We start from the raw sequence: 20,734 nt of genomic DNA, 5'->3' as shown, positions 1-20,734 counted from the left end.
TAAATGAAACAGAAAAACCCTGTCCTGTATGGTGCTAACAGAGTAGAAGAAACAGAAATACACATAATCAATAAACAAATAAAACAATGGTATTGGTTATATTCCATGAAAAGAAAAAGAAAGCATGAAAGAAAGAAATGATGATCACAGAATGTGTATATTACTAGAAAAGTATACACTGTGCTTTTGGAAGGACATGATAATGCCAGTTTCCTATCCCCTGCTTCTCATATTTCCCCTGAATTCTGAACACTCCCAATGGTTCTGAACTGGGTATAGAATAATCTAAGGCAACACTATGACGTTAGGCTAGAATTCTTGCTGTCAGAATGCTAGTGGGTTTTCTTATGAACATCATAACCACCTGACAGACTGCAAATATTTTATTAAATCTATACCTTTTTTTGGAGACAGTCTTCTGTGGTTCCAGGCTGGCTTCAAACTGATTTTGTTTTTGTAACTCAGGATGGCCCTCAACTCCTGATCCTCTGGTCTGTACCTCCCCAAATGCTAGTACTACAGAAATATAACATTTCTGGTTTATGGGGTGCTAGGAATTAAATACAGGGCTTCACATATGCTAGGCAAGTAATCAATTGGGTTACAGCCCCTGCTCAGAACTATTGTACACACAAATAATCTTAGAGCTGTGTGCTTTCCAGGGTTTCCAGCACTGGTAAGAGTGAAGTAGGATTGAGAGTTCAAGGCCAGTACAGACTACATATCAAGACAGACAGACACACACAGACACAGACAGACACACACACAGCTCCCTAATAATGATTTCATAACTCATTACTATCTGGGTGAACAGTGTTTAGTGAGGGCAAGTTTGGAGGGTAAACAGAACAATGCTTTGTTCATTCTTTGGCGAGCACAAGATACAGATGCTAGCTCTCATTACTGTCAGACTTTCCCATGTGTAGTCAAAGAAGGTAACATCTTCATCTGTGTTTTAATTTTAATGATCTCCATTAGAATTTTGGCAGATGAAAAGAAATTCCAGCTAACTGTAATCCTAACAAACTTGGGTAGAGCTGATAAGTACTAACACAATGAAAAAAAATTGGGCCGGAAGTAAAAGGTTCATAGTGTGGAAACATTAAGCAGAATATAACAAATCTTTTACTACAGCTCTAAACAAGAACTCTCCAATTAGTAGTCAGCGTGCACTTAATAGTCATCAGTGTTGTTCAAATCAGTATCTTACCACATAGCAGAAAATTCCAGAGAACTTTAAAGTTGTTACCTATTAAATTACTACATGCTACATGACTTGCTGGTCAAACACTTTTGGATTATTTTATGTTTCAGAAAATGTCTACTAGCTTTCCTTTTTTCAAACATCCAGCCCATAGTGCCTCATGACTTTGACCCCAGCACCCAGGAAGCAGAGGCAGGCAGATTGCTCTGAGTTCCAGGCTAGCCAAGGCTACACAGTTATCTTGTCTCAAAAACCAAAATAAATACAGACAAATATATACCTTGCAATGTTTCACATATACTCAGATCTCCATGAAGAAATCTCACGAGTAGGGTATGGTGCACACACATCTGGGATCCCAAAGTTGGGACCAGTAAGATTAGGAGTTTGAAGCCAGCTTGTGTTATGACACCTTGTCTCTAAGACAAACAACAACAAAAAGAGGGAAGGCTGGAAAGATGGCTCTGTGGCTAAGAGCAATTTTTTGGCAGAGGACCTGGGTTCAGTTCCTAGCACTCACATGGTGGCCATTTAAAACTCCAATTTCAGGGGATTGATCCAATGCCCTTTTCTGGCCTCTATGGACATCAGGCATACATACAAGCAAAATACTCACACACATTAAAATAAGAGGACATTCCTTTAATCCCAGCACTAGAGAAGTAAAGGCAGTCGGATCTCTGTGAGTTCAAGGCCAGCCTGGTCTACATAGTGAATACCAGGCAAGCTAGGATGACATAGTGAGATTGTCTCAAATAAAATATATTAAAAGAAATCATTGCAAGTAGTTTCTAAATTAGTTTCTCCAACATTGGGACTCACTATCCACATTCATTTTAAGAATTCAAAACACTCAAAAGTACGGTGTTACTTTATTAAACAAATAAGGGTAAATATCACATAGATTTATTATGTTGACATTTAACCACTATAAGTTTCCTACCATTCCCAGGCAAAAAAATTAAAAGATGCTGGGGAGCTGGGTGGTGGTGGCACACACCTTTAATCTCAATACTCAGGAGGCAGAGGCAGGTAGATCTCTGTTAGTTTGAGGCCAGCCTGGTCTACAAAGAGAGTTCCAGGATAGCCAGGACTGTTACACAGAGAAATCCTGTCTCAAAAAACAAAAACAAAAACAAAAACAAAACAAACAAACAAAATGCTGGGGAGACAGCTCAGTGGTAAGAGCACTTATCAGCATGAGAACCTGAGTTCAAATCCCTAGCATCCACCTGCATGCCTGTGACCCCAGCAATGTCGAACAGAGACAGGCAGGTCTCTGGGGCTGGTTATGTCTTCTTCTGGCCTCTATGAACATCTGCACACAGATACACAGATGTACACACAGATATATATGCTGGGGTATCAGCTTAGTCTGTAGTGTCAATCAAACATGAGGACTCGAGTTTGTTCCCCAAAAAAACCCAGTTTAAAAAAAGCCGGGCACAGGGGTGAACATCTGTTATCACAGCACCGAGGATGCAGACAGACAGACCTCTAGGACTCACTGGCCAGTCAGCTTAGCATAATCAGCAAGTTCCAGGCCAACTGAAATATAGGAAGCCTCAAAAATCCAAGGTGAGCAGGTCCTGAGAAACATCGAGGTGTCTTCTCCTCTGCAAACCACCTAACCAAACACAGACACAAAGTCCTTATACTACTGTATAAAGGTAGGCAAACTGTTCAATCTCACATAAAAACTTTCCTGACACAGACTCCATACTATCTTATGCCTTTTATTAGAGGGGCAAGATGCAATGCTGAGGTGATAGGCTTGTACCACCACAGTTGACTTTAAAGAGCTTTCTGTCCAGTTCTAAGTTTTGGGTAGTGAAAAACTTCTACATCATTTGGTCTAAGTCAAACAGCATTTCAACTTGTGTTAGGTGCTATGTGAATGAAGATGTTTAAAATCGACACAACAAAAGCTAAGCCAAGGTTGAAAAATAAAAAGGTTTCTGCAAACCATCTTCACCAAGGATTCAAAGTCTATCTTGGCCGGGCGGTGGTGGCTCACGCCTTTAATCCCAGCACTTGGGAGGCAGAGCCAGGTGGATCTTTGTGAGTTCGAGGCCAGCCTGGTCTACAGTGCGAGATCCAGGAAAGCGCAAAGCTACACAGAGAAACCCTGTCTCGAAAAACCAAAGTCTATCTTAACTCAGTGTATAAGTAGCTGCATGATTTAATAACCTAGCACAAAAAAAACCGCCTTGGGCACAACCTTTTACAATTCTTTGAGCAACTACTAGTATTGTATAGGAGCCCCCCCCACACACACACAAGGTTTCTCTCTGTGTAGCCTTGGCTGTCCTGGAACTTGCTGGGATTAAAGGCATGTGCCATCACTGCCCAGCTATAGGAGTTTTTTATTTAAAAAAAAAAAAAAAAAAAAAAAAAAAAAAAAAAAAAAAAAAAGGGGCTGGAGAGATGGCTCAGAGGTTAAGAGCACTGGCTGCTCTTCCAGAGGTCCTGAGTTCAATTCCCAGCACTCACATGGTGGCTCATAACCATCTGTAATGAGATCTGGCGCCCTCTTCTGTGTACATAATAAATAAATAGATCTAAAAAAAAATAAAAAAAAAAAAAAATAAAAAAAAAAAAAAAATTAAATCTCTTTTGAGACAAGATCTCCCTACATAGCCCTGGCATGCCTGGAACTCATTTTGTAGAGGAAGCTGTTCCCAAATTAACAGAGATCCATCTGTCTCTGCCTCCTGAGTGCTGGGATTAAAGTGTACACCATCATGTATCTTTTGTTCACTAACTCAGAATCTCCAAGGATAGAGCCTAGAGTCTATTCTCTAGGCTTCAGCATATCTGGTAAATTTTAGGGGGCAGAATGTTCAGAGCTGCATTTCAGAGCTCCAGTTCTATAAGTCACAAGTGGTAACCAGTCTTCATTGTCATTTTGTCCAGGAGCACAATGACACAGTAGAAGAGGAGCAGGGGTGGATCTTCTTTGTCTACTTTATTCCCATAGAGCCGGGGTGGAGCTCAATGGCAAAAGCACTTGCAGAGCATGTGCTCGGCTCTGGGTCCCGTTCCCAGAATCACACACTAAACTAACAAAGCCAAGCTAAGCCTATTTTTAAAAATACAGTAACACTACATTTGAATGGAATAAGGCAAAACTCCACTTGAATAGGAAGTCTGGCATGGGAATTGACTGAAGAGAGTTTTCTAGAATTAGAATATTTTATAAGATGAGGATTAAAAAATGACACAATTAAAAAAATAACAACTTTAAGTGAACTCAAGGTATACATCAAATGAATATATCTGAACTGTAAAATCCCTTACAGCTTACCCTACTCTTAAAAAATATCTTCTCTACATTTTTTCTACTCAAACGGCTCTCAGAAAAGAGTAAAAGTTTACTACTTCTCTATGTAAATGGTCCTACCTTAATCACTGAAAACATATGATCTAAATCCAAGAAGCATCATAGATAGACTGTTAAAGAGTTCTTCCTAAAAAGAATGAATAGCTTAGACTAATGTTATGATTACTTCTTAGTTAATTCCCCTCTTACTCAGGATTTCTACTGTTTTAATTAAAGGGGTACTCTCAACATCGAAAACTACACACATTAGCAAAGGGGGGCCAGCCTGCAGTAGCCACTAAGTCACTCTTTCACACAGATAGTATGTATCTCAATACAAGGGAAGCTTGAAATATTCAGGTGCAGGTTTTCCTACACTTGAATTTTCTTATGTTCACAAAACAAGGCAAGACACATTACCGTGCACAACAGTACCAGCGACTTTCAGCCACAGCATCCAAATAGGAAGTTAGCCAGCAGACAACTTTGCAGCCAAGCAAGGTCCTAAACAAAAAGTCTCCTTTGTACAAAGAAAAATGTTTCACTTTCAAAAAAATTTTTTATTTGTATTTAGAAAAAGGCTGTAACTGGCAAAATGTTTTCCTCAATGCTTGCCCCAAAGTTCAGTGTTGTAACTTCCTATTCCAGATACCCACTACATCAGTCAACTGAGCACAAATGCCCACAGTGCAGTTCCACTTCCAATCCTCAATGGCAGATGGAGCCCCTCTTTCCAATCATATTTCTATCTACTTAAAACAAAACAAAATAAAAAACCAAAACATTTTTCTAAAGAAAATCAAAGTATTTTTCAGATCTACTCTCTTCAAAGCCAAAACCAAATTTCAATTTGATTTTGTGTTTAATGGAGGGTCTCTCCCCAAAATGATAGCACATTAGACCACTAATAATGGGAATATGGTTAAAGTTCTATCTCTTTTGCTCTCATGTTTTTTGTTTGTTTGGTTGTTTTTTTTTTTCTCTCTCATGGTTTTAATATCAACTTCAATATAACATCCTTAAAAAAGTTTCTAAATCCTAAATGCAGCTATTTATCTGATCGTCTGTGTCACAGGGGCAGCAGCTATACACAGGGGCTTTGGAGTCCTTAGTCTGTGTGACCCTGAGCTAGGCATCTCTCCATTCTAAAGCCAGGTTGCTCCACTGAGCTGGTGCCTTCCCTCTACCACTGGCTGTGAGGATCACTGATCTGCATCAAATACTAACATGGTAAAAGCTCACTAAAAAGTATCCACATACACTGTCTGCCAATGCCTTTATGTCTTATACAGGAAGTCACCATTAAAATTCATTCCTCATTTCTGAAAGGCTTAGGGAGTGCCTAAAGTTTAGCTCTGCCTGTGGAAAAAGGAGCCCAGAGGCAGAAGACTACAAGGGTCTACTCCAGAGCACAAGTTAATTTAAAAAAAACTGATTATTCCATTGGCATATTAACTATATTTATTAAAAAGCTTGGAGGCTGGGGATTTAGCTCAGTGGTAGAGTGCTTGCCTAGCAAGCACAAGGCCTTGGGTTCGGTCCTCAGCTCTGGGGGGGAAAAAAAAGCTTGACTTCCAAGGTATGTAGTATGTCTTTCATAAAAGTAAGTTAATAAATATAATTTTGGAAAAACACTTTTACTCAATCCAAATTAATGACGTCTTTTTTTTCTTTTTGATTAAATGCCCCTCCCTGAAACCTGATAATGGTAAATAGATAATCTGTATTTCTGTATTAAAAATATAAAACAATTTTTGTTGTTGTATGCTGAGGACTGAACCTAGGTCCTTAATATATGACAATTACTGAGCTACAATCCCAGCCAACAAATCATTCTTAAATCTAAAAATGTTCTACTTAATGATTGCTACAGTTTGGATAGATAAAAGTAGTGTGTTTTCTCCAAAACTAAAGGGCCAAGGGATGCAGAAAAGATTAGTCAGGTTAGTGACAGTTATGGACTCAAGGTTCCCGCTAGTGGCAGCACTCAGAAGAGCCTCTGTGAGACAGAACTGCTTCTAAACCAAACACACCAACTTCCTCTCCTTATTTTTAAAGGCAGACTAGAAGCTTCCAATATTGGCTACCCTAGAGCATAACTAATCATCTACCAAGCGCTTCTTTACACTATAAACAGGCTGGCCTCCAGACTAGCAGAGCTCCCCTGGAATGATTTTTAGATACTGTTTTTTTGTTTTGTTTTGTTTTGTTTTGTAAGGGAACTGCTACTAAAGAGGCTGGGCTGGAACACTGTTAGGGATAAGGCACCATTAACTGCCTTTACAATAAGACTATTCTGAATTTGCATGAGTCAAAATAAAATTCTTGGTAAGCAAAAAATAAACATGTATTTCAAAGGTCATGATTTGGCTTATAACAGAAAAATGAATCTACTTATCTTAGTATCATATAATTATGGCTACTATAAAGGAGTTAGGGGCTCTAATGTTATCAGTCTGATTAAAACATTTCATAAGATTTTTATTCTTTCTTTTCAAATTAAAAAAAATATTTCTATTTATTTTATGAACACAAGTGTTTTATGTGCCTATATGTAAGTTCACTTCATGCCTGCCTGGTGCCTGCGGGAACAGAAGCCACTGGATTCCCCAGAACTGGATTTACAGACGGTTTATAAATTGCCATGTGGGTGCTGGGAACTGAACCCTGGTCCTCTGCAAGAGCAGCTAGTACTCTTAACCACTGAGCCATCTCTCTCCAGCCTTTAATTTTTAATTTTTGCAGTGCTGGGTATCTAACTCAGGGCCCTAAATTGAGCTACATCCCCAGTGCTGTGTTTTTATTATTATAAGGTCAGTCTTCCTAATGAACCAGCATCCAACCTGTAGAAAATCCCAGCTAGAATAATGAACACTTCACACAGAACTTTTGAGATGTACTAGTGACTTTAATTATAGATGCCCCCTCCCCCCACCCCTAGCACTCAGTTGATGCTGGGACTGAACCCAGGGACTTGTGCATGGAAGGCAAGTGTTCTATTACTGAGCCATAACAGTCTTATCATTTTATCTTTAAAAACTAAGAGTTTCCCACTGACCTGTATTTGGGTTTAGTACCACAGTACAAATGGAGTACACTTTACCAGCAGTATTAATCAACAAAGCATACAGCACACTCTCAAATTCTTGGTAGGAGCTGCCAAGAAGATGCCTTCCCCATTGGTAGACAATTTTTTTGTTTGGTTGTTTGTTTTGTCACTGGGTTGATCTTGCTGTGCAATCCTGGCTGGCTTGGAACTCTCAGGTGACCTTCCTGCCTTTGTCTTCACAGTCCTAGGATTATAGGTGTGAGCTACCACACTTGGATTTTTTTTTTTAAGTCACAAGCTTAATCTCTAGGATAAGGAGCCTTAACTGCTACAAGTCAACTGACTTGTTCAATATTCCTAAGGATCAGAAAGCAGCCTCCATAGTGGAACGAACTTCAGTCAGACTGACATTAAAAATCCCGTAGCTAGGCTGTTATGTGGTAGGTCAGTGGAAGTGCACTGCTTTCTAAGGCCACTGCCCTCTATATCAATTACATAAATCCAAATTAATAGGTTAAGGGCATGCTGGGATTGAGAAGTCCCAAACCCTACAGGCAAGCTTTAAAACATTTTAAGATTTATTTTAATTGTGTGTCTCTGTGGGGGAGTGGGGTGGTATACTCATGTAGAGTGTAGTGCCTGTGGAGGCAGGAAGGGGGCACTGGATCCCCTGAAGCTAGAAATACAGTAACTCACCCAACATAATTGCTGGTAATCAAATTTAGGGCCTCTGGAAAAGCAGCAGGAGCTTTTATCTTAACTGCTGAGCTACCATTTCCAATGCAATATACTTTTAACTCTGTGTGTGTGTGTGTGAGTGTGAGTGTGAGTGTGTGTGTGTGTGTGTGTGTGTGTGTGAGTGTGTGTGTGTGTGTGTGTGTGTGTGTGAGTGACATCAGAGGACAACCTATGTAAATTGATTCTCTCCTTCTACCATGTGGTCCTGAAGACTGAATTCAGATTATTAGGCCAGGTGGAAGGCATCTTAACCTGCTGAGACATCTCACTGGCCCAAGTTTTTAATTTTTTTTAATGATTTTTAAAAACTTTTATATTCATTGGTCTTTTGCCAGCCTGTATGTCTGTGTGAGGGTGTTGGATCCCCTGGAACTGGAACTAAGGACAGTTGTGAGCTGCTATGTGGGTCCTCTGGAAGAGCAGCCAGTGCTCTTAACCACTAAGCCATCTCTCCAGCCCTAGTTTTTAATTTTTAAGTAATAGTCAAAACTACATCTAAAGCTTACGCTGTATTAAATGGTTCGCTCGGCCTCATTTGAGACCTACCTTAAGTAGCAAAAGGATGGGCTAGTCACTATTTTCCATTTTAAGAGATATGGAGGCAATAAAAAATTTCCATCTCATCCTCAGTTACAGCCTCTTTCTTAACATTTTTCTTATGTTAATGTGCAAAAAAAAAGTTACAGACTTGCCTTGTGAGGTCGAAAATATAGATACAGGCTGAGAGGAAGAGGAAGAAACAAAGGAATCTGAAAGAAAATATACAGCATAAAAGTTTGACAACCTTACACAGGAATCTTAACTTCAACTTTCTTTTTCTGGAGGTTTATTTAGCCAAGGGAAGATTCAAACTTTATTCCAATGACTGTTTCCACTCACCTGCCAGCGACACCTCATTTCACTTCCAGGATGCACTTCTAAAAGTTTACCAAGTCAATCGCTTTTAGACAAGCATTATCACCTTCAGGAGAAAAGAGGAAGTCCTACCATTTCACAACAGCTACAACTTCAAGAGCAGATGTTCCTCTGCTACCTTCTGGCAAAGTGGTTTCTAAGTACTAATTGCCACTTGCTTTAAATAGTTTCCAACTACATTTTGAAGCATTAAGTCACTAAGATGACAAAGGCAGGTGGATCTCTGTGAGTTCGAGACCAGCATAGTCTACAGAGCAAGTTTCAGGATAGCTAGCACTGTTACACAGAGAAACCCTGTCTCGGAAAAACAAACAAACAAACAAACAAACAAACAACTAAGTTGAGCACTTCGAACTGAGCTGGGTGGTGGTGATGCATGCCTTTAAATCCAGCAATTGGCAGGCAGAAGCAGGCAAATCTCTGAGTTCAAAGCCAGCCTGGTCTACAGATGGAGTTCCAGAACAGCCAGGGCTACACAGAGAAACCCTGTCTCAAAAAGCAAACAACAAGAAAAGAAAAACAACAACAACAAAACCTGGCAAAACCTGACCCTCGATAATTTAAAAACAAAATCACAATTCATTGGAAAATAGGGCTGACATGAGAAATCTTTCATCTTTGAAAATCACACTCCTCCAATCTGTCAGCATATAAAAAATGTAACATACACATAACATCCCCTTTTTATCTGTTCGATAAACATACCCTTTAACTAAGCAGTTAATGCTTCCAGGAATCCATCCTACAAACAAGGCACATATATGTACAAGGACATGTGTGTAAGGACATCCAGTAAGAGTGCCGGTTTTAAGTACTAGAAATAATGTAACTGTCCAACAACAACAGATGACTAGAAAACAACATCTAAGCCTGGAGGTGCTGCCATTTGTTCAGTACAACAAAAGGGACTAGCAGAGGGATTAATGGTCTGGTGAAACCCAAACGGTAATGAAGGTCTGTAACTCCAGCATTTGGGAATTAAATGCAAGAGGGTCACTTGAAGGCAGCCTGGGAAACATGAAAGTCTGTCACCTCTGTCTCTGTGTCTCTCTCCTACACACACATAGAGCCATGCATGGCAGCACACCTTTTAATCCCAGCATTCAACAGGCAGAGGCAAAAGCAGCCAGATCTTTGTGAGTTGAGGCCAGCCTGGTCTATATAGAGAGCTCTAGGCCAGCAGAGTTAACTAGTGAGACCCTGTTTCCAGAAAAGAAAAAAAAGGAAAGGAAAGGAAAAGAGAAATAGGAGAAGTTACTGTCTGGGATAGGAGGAAGATTTTGCTTTTTGGCACTTAAGAAAACATGATCTTTTCAATAAAAATAAAATATTTTTTTAAAAAAAGTCTCCCGAGATAGCAGAATGGTTCAGCAGTGCTTGCCACCAAGCTTGATAATTTAAATTCAGTATCAGAGTTCACACATAATAGGAGATAACTGACTTCCACAAGTTTACCTCTGATCTCCATACAAACACTGTGGCATGCATGTACCCATATAAACAGACATACAAAATAAATGTTAAAAAGTCATATGAAAAACAAAACATTCCCCAAAATGTCCTAAATATACAAAACATTATGCATGAACTCCTTTTCTTCAAATTATAAAAATGTTTTCACAAATATTAAAGTTTTACTTAAAACCAGAAAATTGCTTTAAATAACTAAGCCATAGCAGTTATCTGTAAGTATTAATTTAGGAGAATTATTTTGTAACAAATGTTGTTATTCTTAGCCACTTATGGAGTCACATGACTGTGCACATGCTGTCAGCAATCAGGCAAAATGCTTAGTCACCCCAGGGCCCTACGTCCTATGTAATCCGTGCGCAGTGTGATCACATAATCTATGCGCCTGCATGGCGTAGCTACAGAAGCCCATATACACATGTGTGAGGTGACCTATAAAAGTAGGCTCTACCCATTCCCCACTCTCACTCTCCCCAAGAGGTAGCGCGCACCCCCACCCCCCCACCCTGCACCTTTCTTTTCTGTAGGCCTACCGACCTTCACCCTTTACCTTCCCTAATAAAAACTCTAAGAGTGGGTTCCATTGCACCTTGTGTTTTCTCGAGCCGGTAAATAATACCGACAAATAACAACAAATACAGAGCACATTAAAACCAAGGCAGTTGGGAGGCAGAGGTAGGTGAATCTCTGTGAGTTCAAGGCCAGCCTGGTCTACAGAGTGAGTTCCAGGACAGCCAGGAATGTTACCCAGAGAAACCAGGTCTCGAAAAATTAAAAAAAAAAAAAAAAAAAAAAGAAAAGAAATAAAATCAAGGCAGAATTTGGTGGGGATCAAATAGTCACTCATTAATTCAAGACCAGAATTTGAAATGCACTTTCAAGTTGCTTTAAGATAAATCATCACATACATTCTTAAACATAAGAACCATTCTTGCTCTTTTTAAAACGACTTATTATTTTAAATTATTGTATATCTATGTGTGGACATGTATACATGAGTTCAAGTGCATGCAGAGTCTAGAAGGGGACATTAGATCCTCTAGTACTAAAGTTATAGGCAGTTGTGAGCCACTGAGTGTGGGTGCTGGGAACCGACTCTGCAAGAGCAGAATATACCCTTAAGCTCAAAGCCATCTCTCCAGCCTCTCCCCCTTTTTAAAGGAAAATCTTACTATCTCTTGTTCAGTGTTTCCAGATGGGTTCATTTCTACATGCAATTACTATCAACATTAAATCTATCAACCGATCAGTTTAAATCTAAACAGTCAGGTGTGGTGGCACACACCTACAACCCTAGAATTCAGAAGGCTAAGGCAGGAGATTGTGGGTTTAAGGACAGACAGCCTGGGCTACATAGTAAGACCCTGTCTCAAAGAATACACAAAAACAAAATAAATGTATCTGACAAACCTGGTTGGGGAGGGCCCTCCTTTAAGTAAACCCAATGCCTAAATAAATAAATAAATAAATAAATAAATAAATAAATAAATAAGCAAGCAAGCCAGCCAGCCAGCCAGCCAGCCCTATGTACCTGCCAGCTGTCTGCCTGTTCATTTCTACTTATACCCCCCCACCCAGTGGAAAATTCTACCCTGTTAATTTGTATGCATAGCATCTGTTCTGATAGAGAAGAGAGATAACCAGCAGTTTGCAACAATATTGTACGAGGTTTCTAACTTACAAAAACCACATGACATTCCTACTCCTATCTACCCTACAGAAGTGAACTCTAGAATGGTGATCTTAATCCTCCAAAACAAGCGAAATGTAAGAGCCATCGAACTAGTGTGAGTTGTTGGAATCAGCAGGGACAGCCACTGGGGTAAATGAAGATCACCCCAGAAGACTTTGCCATCTTTGTAGGTGAACAAGTGCCAGGGTGTGGGGTGGGAAGATGAGGGTGGGGTAGGGGCAGGTATTCTGGAGAGAAGGAACTGGGCCTTTACATATCTAAATGATACACTTTGTACTATGAGGAATCACTAAAGGGTGTGACACTATCATATAAGTGTTTTTGCGGGGAGACTGTTTTGTTTGGAGACAGGGTTTCACTCTGCATCCTTCGAGAGTGCTGGGTTCACAACCATGTGCATTACACCCAGCTTTCACACGTTTTTAAAAAGAACTCAGATCTTGGCTGGGCATGGTGGCACATACCTTTAATCCTAGCACTCAGGAGGCAGAGGCAGGCCAGCCTGTTCTACAAAGTGAGTTCCAGGACAGCCAGGGCTATCCAGAGAAACCCTGTCTCGAAAAAAACAAAAAACAAAACAAAACAAACAAAAAGTGAAAAAAAGAACTCAAATCTCTACTAAATTGGAAAGCTCCTGCATGAAGTCAGGCATGATGGGCTGGAAAGATGGCTCAGTGGTTAAGAGCACCAGCTACTCTTCCAAAGGTCCTGAGTTCAATTCCCAGCACCCACATGGTGGCTCACAACCATCTATAATGGGATCTGATTCCTTCTTCTGGCACGCATGAAGACAGAGCACTCATATACATAAATAAAGTCAGGAATGATGGTACACACCTATAATCCCAGTACAAAATAGAAAAAAAAAAATCACCACCTCAGCAAGACTGAAGGAGACAACTTGGAATCTTCTGATCGGATGCTAAACACTAGAGAAATAATAGTCAAAGATAACCAAGGAAGTGGGAGTGGTGGTGGTACACACGTGTAATGCTGGTACTTGGAAAGCAGAGACAGGAAGATCACTGTAAGTTTGAGGCCAATCAGGATGACACAGTGTGACCTTGTCTAAAAGGAAAAAGGAAAGGAAAGGAAGGAAAAGGAAAAAGAAAAGGAAAGGACTCAATGTCATTTGTGACAAGAGATAGCTTATAGTATTCTTCCTTATTCGTTTATATTCTGTCTCTTTTAAGGTTTAAAAGAGGATCTTACTGTGTATCTCAATTAGTCTGGAACTTGATGCAGTTTGGAAATCAGTATGTAATCAACGCTAGATTCAAATTGGTGATGCTCCTGCTTCAGACTCTCAAGTGCTGGGATTACAGGCATGTGCTACGTACGACCACTGGCTTATATGGTGCTGGAGACTGAACACAGACAGAGCTTTGTGCATCCTAACCAAGCATTTTTATCAACTGAGCTATGTCCCCAGATCCAATGCCCTCTTCATGAGTCAAGAACACATGCAGGATGTCACATTTTCAGTCCCTTAACTTGCAGAAGATGACAGCTTCTCAGACTTTTCTGGCTTTATGATCTTGAATGAGTGTGTGTGTGTGTGTGTGTGTGTGTGTGTGTGTGTGGTGTTGGTTTGTATTAAGCATGCAAGTTCAAGGTACACCTGCCTATATGTGGGGACTAGAAGCAGACATCACTTATCTTCCTCTGTTGTTCACCACTATCTCCCCCCAGCCCCCACTGAGCCTGGAGCTTGCTACTTTGGCTAGACTGGCGGGCCAATGTACCCCAGGATCTGCTTGTCTCTAAAGCTCCCTCCTGCAGTACTGGGGTTACAAACATGTGTATCACACCTAGCTTTTACATGAGTGCTGGGGTCTGAATTCAAGTCCCTGTGCTTGTACCCACCAAGTCATCTCCCCAGCCCCTGATCTCGACAGTTTTAAGGAATACCAATTAAAGATATTTTACAGCTGGGTGGCGGTGGTGCACACCTTTAATCCCAGCACTAGGGAGGCAGAGCCAGGCAGATCTCTGTGAGTTCGAGGCCAGCCTGGTCTACAGAGCGAGATCCAGGACAGGCACCAACACTACACAGAGAAACCCTATCTCGGAAAAAAAAAAAAAAAAAAAAAACCAAACAAACAAATAAACAAAAAACAACTTAAAAAAAAGATAGATTTCCATGATGCAATTAGGAACAATAGTGTTATAGCTTAAACTGAGTTAGCATGTTCATATCTTTCAAAACATTTACAATAACCCATAATCTAAAACAACTGTAGAATTATATTGTTATAAATGAATTAGAATAAAAGCAAAGCAAGTCAGGCGGTGGTGGTGCACGCCTTTAATGCCAGCACTTGGGAGGCAGAGGCAGGCGGATCTCAGTGAGTTCCAGGCCAGCCTGGTCTACAAAGTGAGTTCCAGGACAGCCAGGACTGTTACACAGAGAAACCCTGTCTAAAAAAAAAAAAAAAACAAAAAAAACAAAAAAAAACAAAAAAAAAAACAAAAAAAAACAAAAAACAAAAAAAACAAAAAAAAAAAACAAAAAAAAACAAAAAAACAAAAAAACAAAAGCAAGGCAACACCTTTTCTTTCTTTTCTTGAAGTAAGGTCCCAATATGTAGCCCTGGCTGGTCTGGAACTCACAAAAGTCCACCTATCTTTGCCTCCAAGTGCTGGAATTAAAGATGTGTAGATCACACCTGGCCAGAAAGTTATTTAAAAACAAAAAAGATTTTTTTTTTTTATTTTCTTTTTCCAGTACTGGGAATTGAACCCACAGTTTAGCACATCCCAGGTAAACACTCTGTCCTTTTATGTTTTAAAAGTCTGTAAAATTTAGAAGGTTAAACTCATTAACCATAAAGCTGAACACAACACTGGGTACACATGATTACTACACACACTAACATAAAATTTACTTGGAGCCAATGTAATTCTGCCAAGAACTAGGAAATGGTCAATTCTAAGACTATAACTACTTTCAACTAGAGAAGTGTCTTTCAACAGAAACACTGCTTGGCTCAAACAAAACTGATAAACTTAACTTTCTCTTTTCCTCTAATGATATGTCACTAATTCCTTCATTACCAAACTTCACTTCACAAGCGCTTGCAACACTCACCTGAGTGGAACAGGTGACTGGCGTATCATGAGGAACAATTTCCTCAAAGCTGAATTAACAAAAGCAACACTATTCCTGCTATGGTTTTCAGACCATCTCTAAAATACTAAAAAGCAAAAAAAGGGTTCAATACAAAAGCAGTGGGAAGGATAAATGAACAACAATAAAAAAATAAAAACACTGAAAGTCTTACCCTAAACTTTGTAAATAACCACCTGGAGATTGAAGTTAGGGTTAAGGTGCATCCATTAAATTTATGTTGGCAAGTACTTTTATATGAGCTGAGTAGTTAAATCACTTAGGAACTTGGCTTCAATGGAAAACAGCATTCAAGGAAACCTTTTCTTTCCCAGGAATAATAAAAATAATAAAGTCAGTGGGTGTTCGTAGACTAGTCTGACCATTCTTGCTATCTCTTACACATGTCTGCTGTGACAAGCATTTTATAGTGTATCCTAACTATATTTACTATAGCCAGAATGCTACAGGAAATATTTAAGCATACTGATACTATGCCAAGCCACCTAAGAAACAAGTTGCACCCCTCCTTGCTGTTGTTGTTTTGTTTGTTTGTTTTGTTTTTTAAGATTGGGTCTCTGTATTTAGCTTTGGCAGGCTAGGATTGGATATGTACATCAGGTTAACCTTGAATGCACAGAGAATTGCTTGTCTCTGCCTTCTAAGTGCTGGGATAAGACAAAGCCACTATGTCTAGCTGTTAATTTTTTTTTTTTTTTTTTTTTTTTGGTTGGGCCGTGGTGGCGCGCGCCTTTGATCCCAGCACTTGGGAGGCAGAGCCAGGCAGATCTCTGTGAGTTTGAGGCCAGTCTAGTCTACAAAGTGAGATCCAGGAAAGGCACCAAAACTACACAGAGAAACCCTGTCTCGGGAAAAAAAATTAATAATAATAAAAAACTGTTTTTTTTTTTTTTGTTTTTTTTTAAATGGCTGGGGAGAGGGCTGGAGAAATGGATCAACAGTTAAGAGCACATAAGCACATATTGCTTTTGAGAACTGGAGTTCAGTTCTCAGCATTCACACTGGCTGGCTCACAACCACATGTAAGTCTAGTTCCAGGTGGATCTGACACCTCTGGCCTCTATGGGAACCTGTACTTGTATATACATACCTACACATATACACATAATTAAAATTTAAAAATATGTATTTACAAAAGTAGCTGGGTCACTTGAGAGTAAGAGGCAGATGGATCTCTGTGAGTTGGAGGCTAGCCTGATCTACAGAGAGTTCCAGAACAGTCAGGGCTGTTACACAGAGAAACCCTGACTTGAAAAACAACAACAAAACAAAAACAAAAACAAAAAGTCTGGGAATACATAGCTCACTGGTGGACTGTGTGTCTAGCACAGGCCAGCTCCTGCATTCACATCTTGGTAGTATTGGGAAAACAACAATAATAATTTTCTTTTATTGTTTAGGAAGACTGAGATGTTTTTTCACTTGTAATTCAACTATTATTCTATGTGCAGATAATTTGTAACTTGCAGATGCATCAAGTATTAGATATTGTTAATAAAAATCAGGTTTGAAGTAGTTTGCTTTAAAGACACAAAGCAAAAGCATAGAGTTCACACTGCTGATTTGTATTTTATCCCTTCAGATTAATCTCTATTATTTGCTAACATTCACTTATGGGCAAAGCCCTTTCTGTGTGCTTAATTTTCATACCAACTACTATAATTTTAATGATGTGTAAAATAAGACACAGCCCTCATACAAGAACAACGGTTATTAAGAGGTAAACCCAAGGGTGGGGGTGGCCCACGCCTTTAGCCTCAGCACTCCAGAGGCAGGCGAATCTCTGTGAGCTTGAAGCCAGCCTAGTCTACAGAGCCGAGTTCCAGGACAGCCAGAGATGTTACACAGAGAAACCCTGTCTCAAAAAACAAAAAACAAACAAAAAAAGGTTAAAACAAAATATTTTTCAACTGCCCAAGCTATTATTTGAGCTAATTTCATAAAGAGAAATGTAGCTTTGACATCATGATTTTCAGAAAAGTAGTTTCTAGCAAACTGTGAAATTTCAATATCATTAGCTATTAAAACACATATATATATACATACATATATATATATATTCTTGCATTTTTCTGATGCACCAAGGAAGCCAATCGATGACAATGCATTAAAAGAATAAAAATGTGGATTCTTGCTAGGTATGGTGACCTGCACATAGTCCCAGTGGAGGCTGAGGCAGAATCATCTTGCATTCAAGGCCAGCCTGAGCCACTTTTGTCTTAAAAATTTTTTTTTCACCATTTGATCATAATCAGGACTAAAATTTTAATTCCCTGGCTGCTAGCTAGAATGATTCCTCAATAATTAAGTTTTGATCTTGAGCACAAATGGCCAACTTCTAAAACCTAGATCTTTATCAGAAATTTGGAAATTAAGAATAGGAAGAGGCCAACATAACAGTAAGTAGTGATGTAATTAAAGCCAAGGGACCAAGCTGCTAAGTTATAGAAAGCCACTGTTCATTTGGAAGTTAGCCCAGAACACAAAAATTTGGAGGAGAAGTGCTGGCCGTTTAAACAACCAGGGTTCCAAATATGCTGCCTCATTCCTTTATCTGCAGAAGCTTCCTCCCATACCGTTTACCCACATGGCTATAACCACCCTGGAGAATCCGGCAGGGCAACAAAGGTCTCAGACAGGTGGAAAGCCAGTATTAGGAAACACAAGAGAATATATTTGATGCTAAGATCAGGAATATTGTGTTCATTAGAAAGACCAACACAAGAGTACGTTGGAGATAACAAAGCATTTTTCAAACCTCTCAAAATTCTTCCTTTGACAAATCGCATTTTTTCCGCCAAAGACTCCGTTCCTTTAAGAACCACCACCTGCCAGCGGGCTTATTTTTCAAGAAGGCATCTGCACTGCAGCTCTCTGCATAGGGGAGCTTGCTTGTCAGCTCCCACCAGCAGGCAGACATGTATACAATAGAAACTAAAGGAGGCCGGCAGCGTCCCTCCTAGTCTTTTCACAGACAAGAGAGAAGGGGGTCCAACCAGCCCAGGCTTTGTCTGAATTTTCTCCTCTTTTCCCTGCAGTAAACGTTCCCTTTTGCTATACTGCTACCGAGAATAGGCCATCGAAAACATGAAATCAAAACATGGTGATGGCTTGGCATAACTATTTATTATCTTCTAGAATATAGCAACTGATTGCGTGTCCCCACCCCCACGGTGCGCCTGTGAAGAGCCGGCTGTATTGCAGATGCAGCCAAGGATCCATCTTGGACTATCGGCAGCTCCCTCCCAAATCTTCCTGTGCTATTCTTTCATCACGCCTCCTCTACCTCAGATAAATCTGGCATTCAGTTTAGCCCAAAACAGTAATAGAACTTCCCGATCCCGGCAAAAAAAAAAAAAAAAAAAAAAAAAAAAATTTTTTTTTGGGGGGGAGGACTATCACCCATGTGAGATCGTGTCAACACCTGTCTGCAAAGCTGCAACGCCATCCCTTCCACCACCACTCACAACCCTAACATCATTTCTCCTACGACCCACCTGTCACAATCCTCTGAAGCTAGCTAATCCTCCACTAAGTCAGCCCCCCCCCACCCCCCGCCCCGCGCCCCGTTCCACCCCAGGGCTCTCCGGCCTCCCGAACACGATCCATTCGGTTCACCTAGCCTTTCTCCGTTTTCAGCCCACGACCGTGTCCTCACCGGCAGGGAGTCAGCATCAACGCCCACTCTCTAGACCACCTCCCCGCCCCCAACCTGTTTCTTCACACCCCGTTATTTCCTCACCGCGGCTCGGCCCTTCACTCCCCTCCCCCTTTGCTGTTCCTCAAATGCCCGCCTAGGGGCTGAAGCCGCCCGCCGCCCGCCGCCCGCCGCCCGCCGCCCGCCGCCCGCCGCCCGCCGCCCGGGTAGGGCCCCCGCCCCCGCCCGGAGACCCGGTTGCTCGCGCTCCCCAGGGACCGAGCTCCCCGCGCGCCTCACCTGCACACGAGGAGCCGCAGCTCTTCGCCCCCAGGGCGGGGCAGGCTCCGGGGCTCCCGCCGCTGCCGAGCGCGGACGGCTCGGCCCCGGAGGACGACGAGGAGATTGACGGGGACTGAGTGGCCGCCGACGACTCCGCCATGGCTGTACGAGCAAGGGCGGGAGAGGGGTGAAGCGAGACGCGGGGCAGGAGAGTGGGAGGGCACACAGAATAATCCAGCAGCTGGCTCTCCGAAGTACCCGGCGCGGGGTGCTCCGCAGACCGACTCCGACAGACTGACTGACTCAGCCGAGCTCCGCGGGGAGAGGTGTACGAGCGCGCATGCGCACAAAGAACCCGAGGACGCGCGGGCGGCGGCCTCGGAGGCGCGCAGCGACACAATGCGCAGGCGCAAGAACTGTCCCTCTGCGCTCCCGCAGCAAAGGACGCAGCGTGACTGGCCCCGCGGGTGGGGCGAGCCTCTAGAGGATGCGTGTGCGTGTGTGCGTGTGTGTGCGTGTGTGTGTATGTGCGCGCGCGGGGGGGATAGGAGGGTGTAGAAACCTGACGTAAGGGACCTGGCTAAGCACCAGAACCCACCGATCACTGCAGCCCCGGCTGCGGATTAATAACGCCCCGTTTCCTGCCCACCCCCTGGTTCTTTATGTGAATGTTTTCTAGTTGGCAGATTATGTTTTAATGATCGAGGAGGTTTCTTTGTGCTTCCGTACACTACAAATGAATTTTTAATCATAAATTCTAGTTGATGTCTTTTGCCGGTGATTCCAAAGAAAAGTGAAAGCCACAATATATAGAGACCCCCTCTGTAATGTGCTTTTTGAGTTATCTGGCCGTGTCGTAATATCGCCTCACCGAGGCAGACATGGCCCAGTCCCACGTTTGATAGGTGGAGAGAAATGCTAAACAGAATGAGAAACTATTACTCATTCCAATCACATTGCAATGCAGTCTCAGAATCAGCTTCATATTTTTATCTTGTTTTTCTTCTCAAAGAGGGCTTCAGGTTGCCTTTTCTCTGAATAGGTTCTGAGCGGGAAAAGACATACTTTGGAAGGGGGAAAAAAAAGCTTCTGAGGAAAGGAAAACCAGGAGATAACATCTTGGTTGTGACTGGGAGGACATAAAATGAGGTATAAAAAGGAGGTACAGATACACATTACCCAATTTTATTCATATCCTAAGGTGAGTCCTCAAACGAAAACATTTGAAACTGGACACTAGTTTATATAGGACCTTTTTCTTCGATCTTCATGGTTGGCTTGCTAAATTCAAAGC

General features: G+C 41.3%; 1 protein-coding gene across 4 annotated transcripts in view; it reads right to left on the bottom strand.

Moving 5' to 3' along the window:
• Positions 1 to 19,793, bottom strand: part of Rtn3 (reticulon 3) — a 51,320-nt gene extending 31,527 nt beyond the window's left edge. For 2 of the 4 annotated variants that reach the window (XM_059261671.1, XM_059261702.1), the window contains exon 1: positions 19,459 to 19,708. In XM_059261671.1, coding sequence (XP_059117654.1) covers positions 19,459 to 19,600 — 142 coding nt within the window. In that variant the 5' untranslated portion in view covers positions 19,601 to 19,708. Of the gene's footprint in view, positions 1 to 19,458 lie in introns of all 4 variants that reach the window. The other 2 variants (XM_059261677.1, XM_059261691.1) reach the window with 2 other exon arrangements.
• Positions 19,794 to 20,734: the final 941 nt, after the last annotated feature.

The sequence above is a fragment of the Peromyscus eremicus genome, chromosome 1 (genome assembly GCF_949786415.1).
Source record: "Peromyscus eremicus chromosome 1, PerEre_H2_v1, whole genome shotgun sequence".
Taxonomy (NCBI): domain Eukaryota; kingdom Metazoa; phylum Chordata; class Mammalia; order Rodentia; family Cricetidae; genus Peromyscus; species Peromyscus eremicus.
Note: the sequence above shows the minus strand (reverse complement) of the source record. Positions and strands in the feature narration are given on the sequence as shown.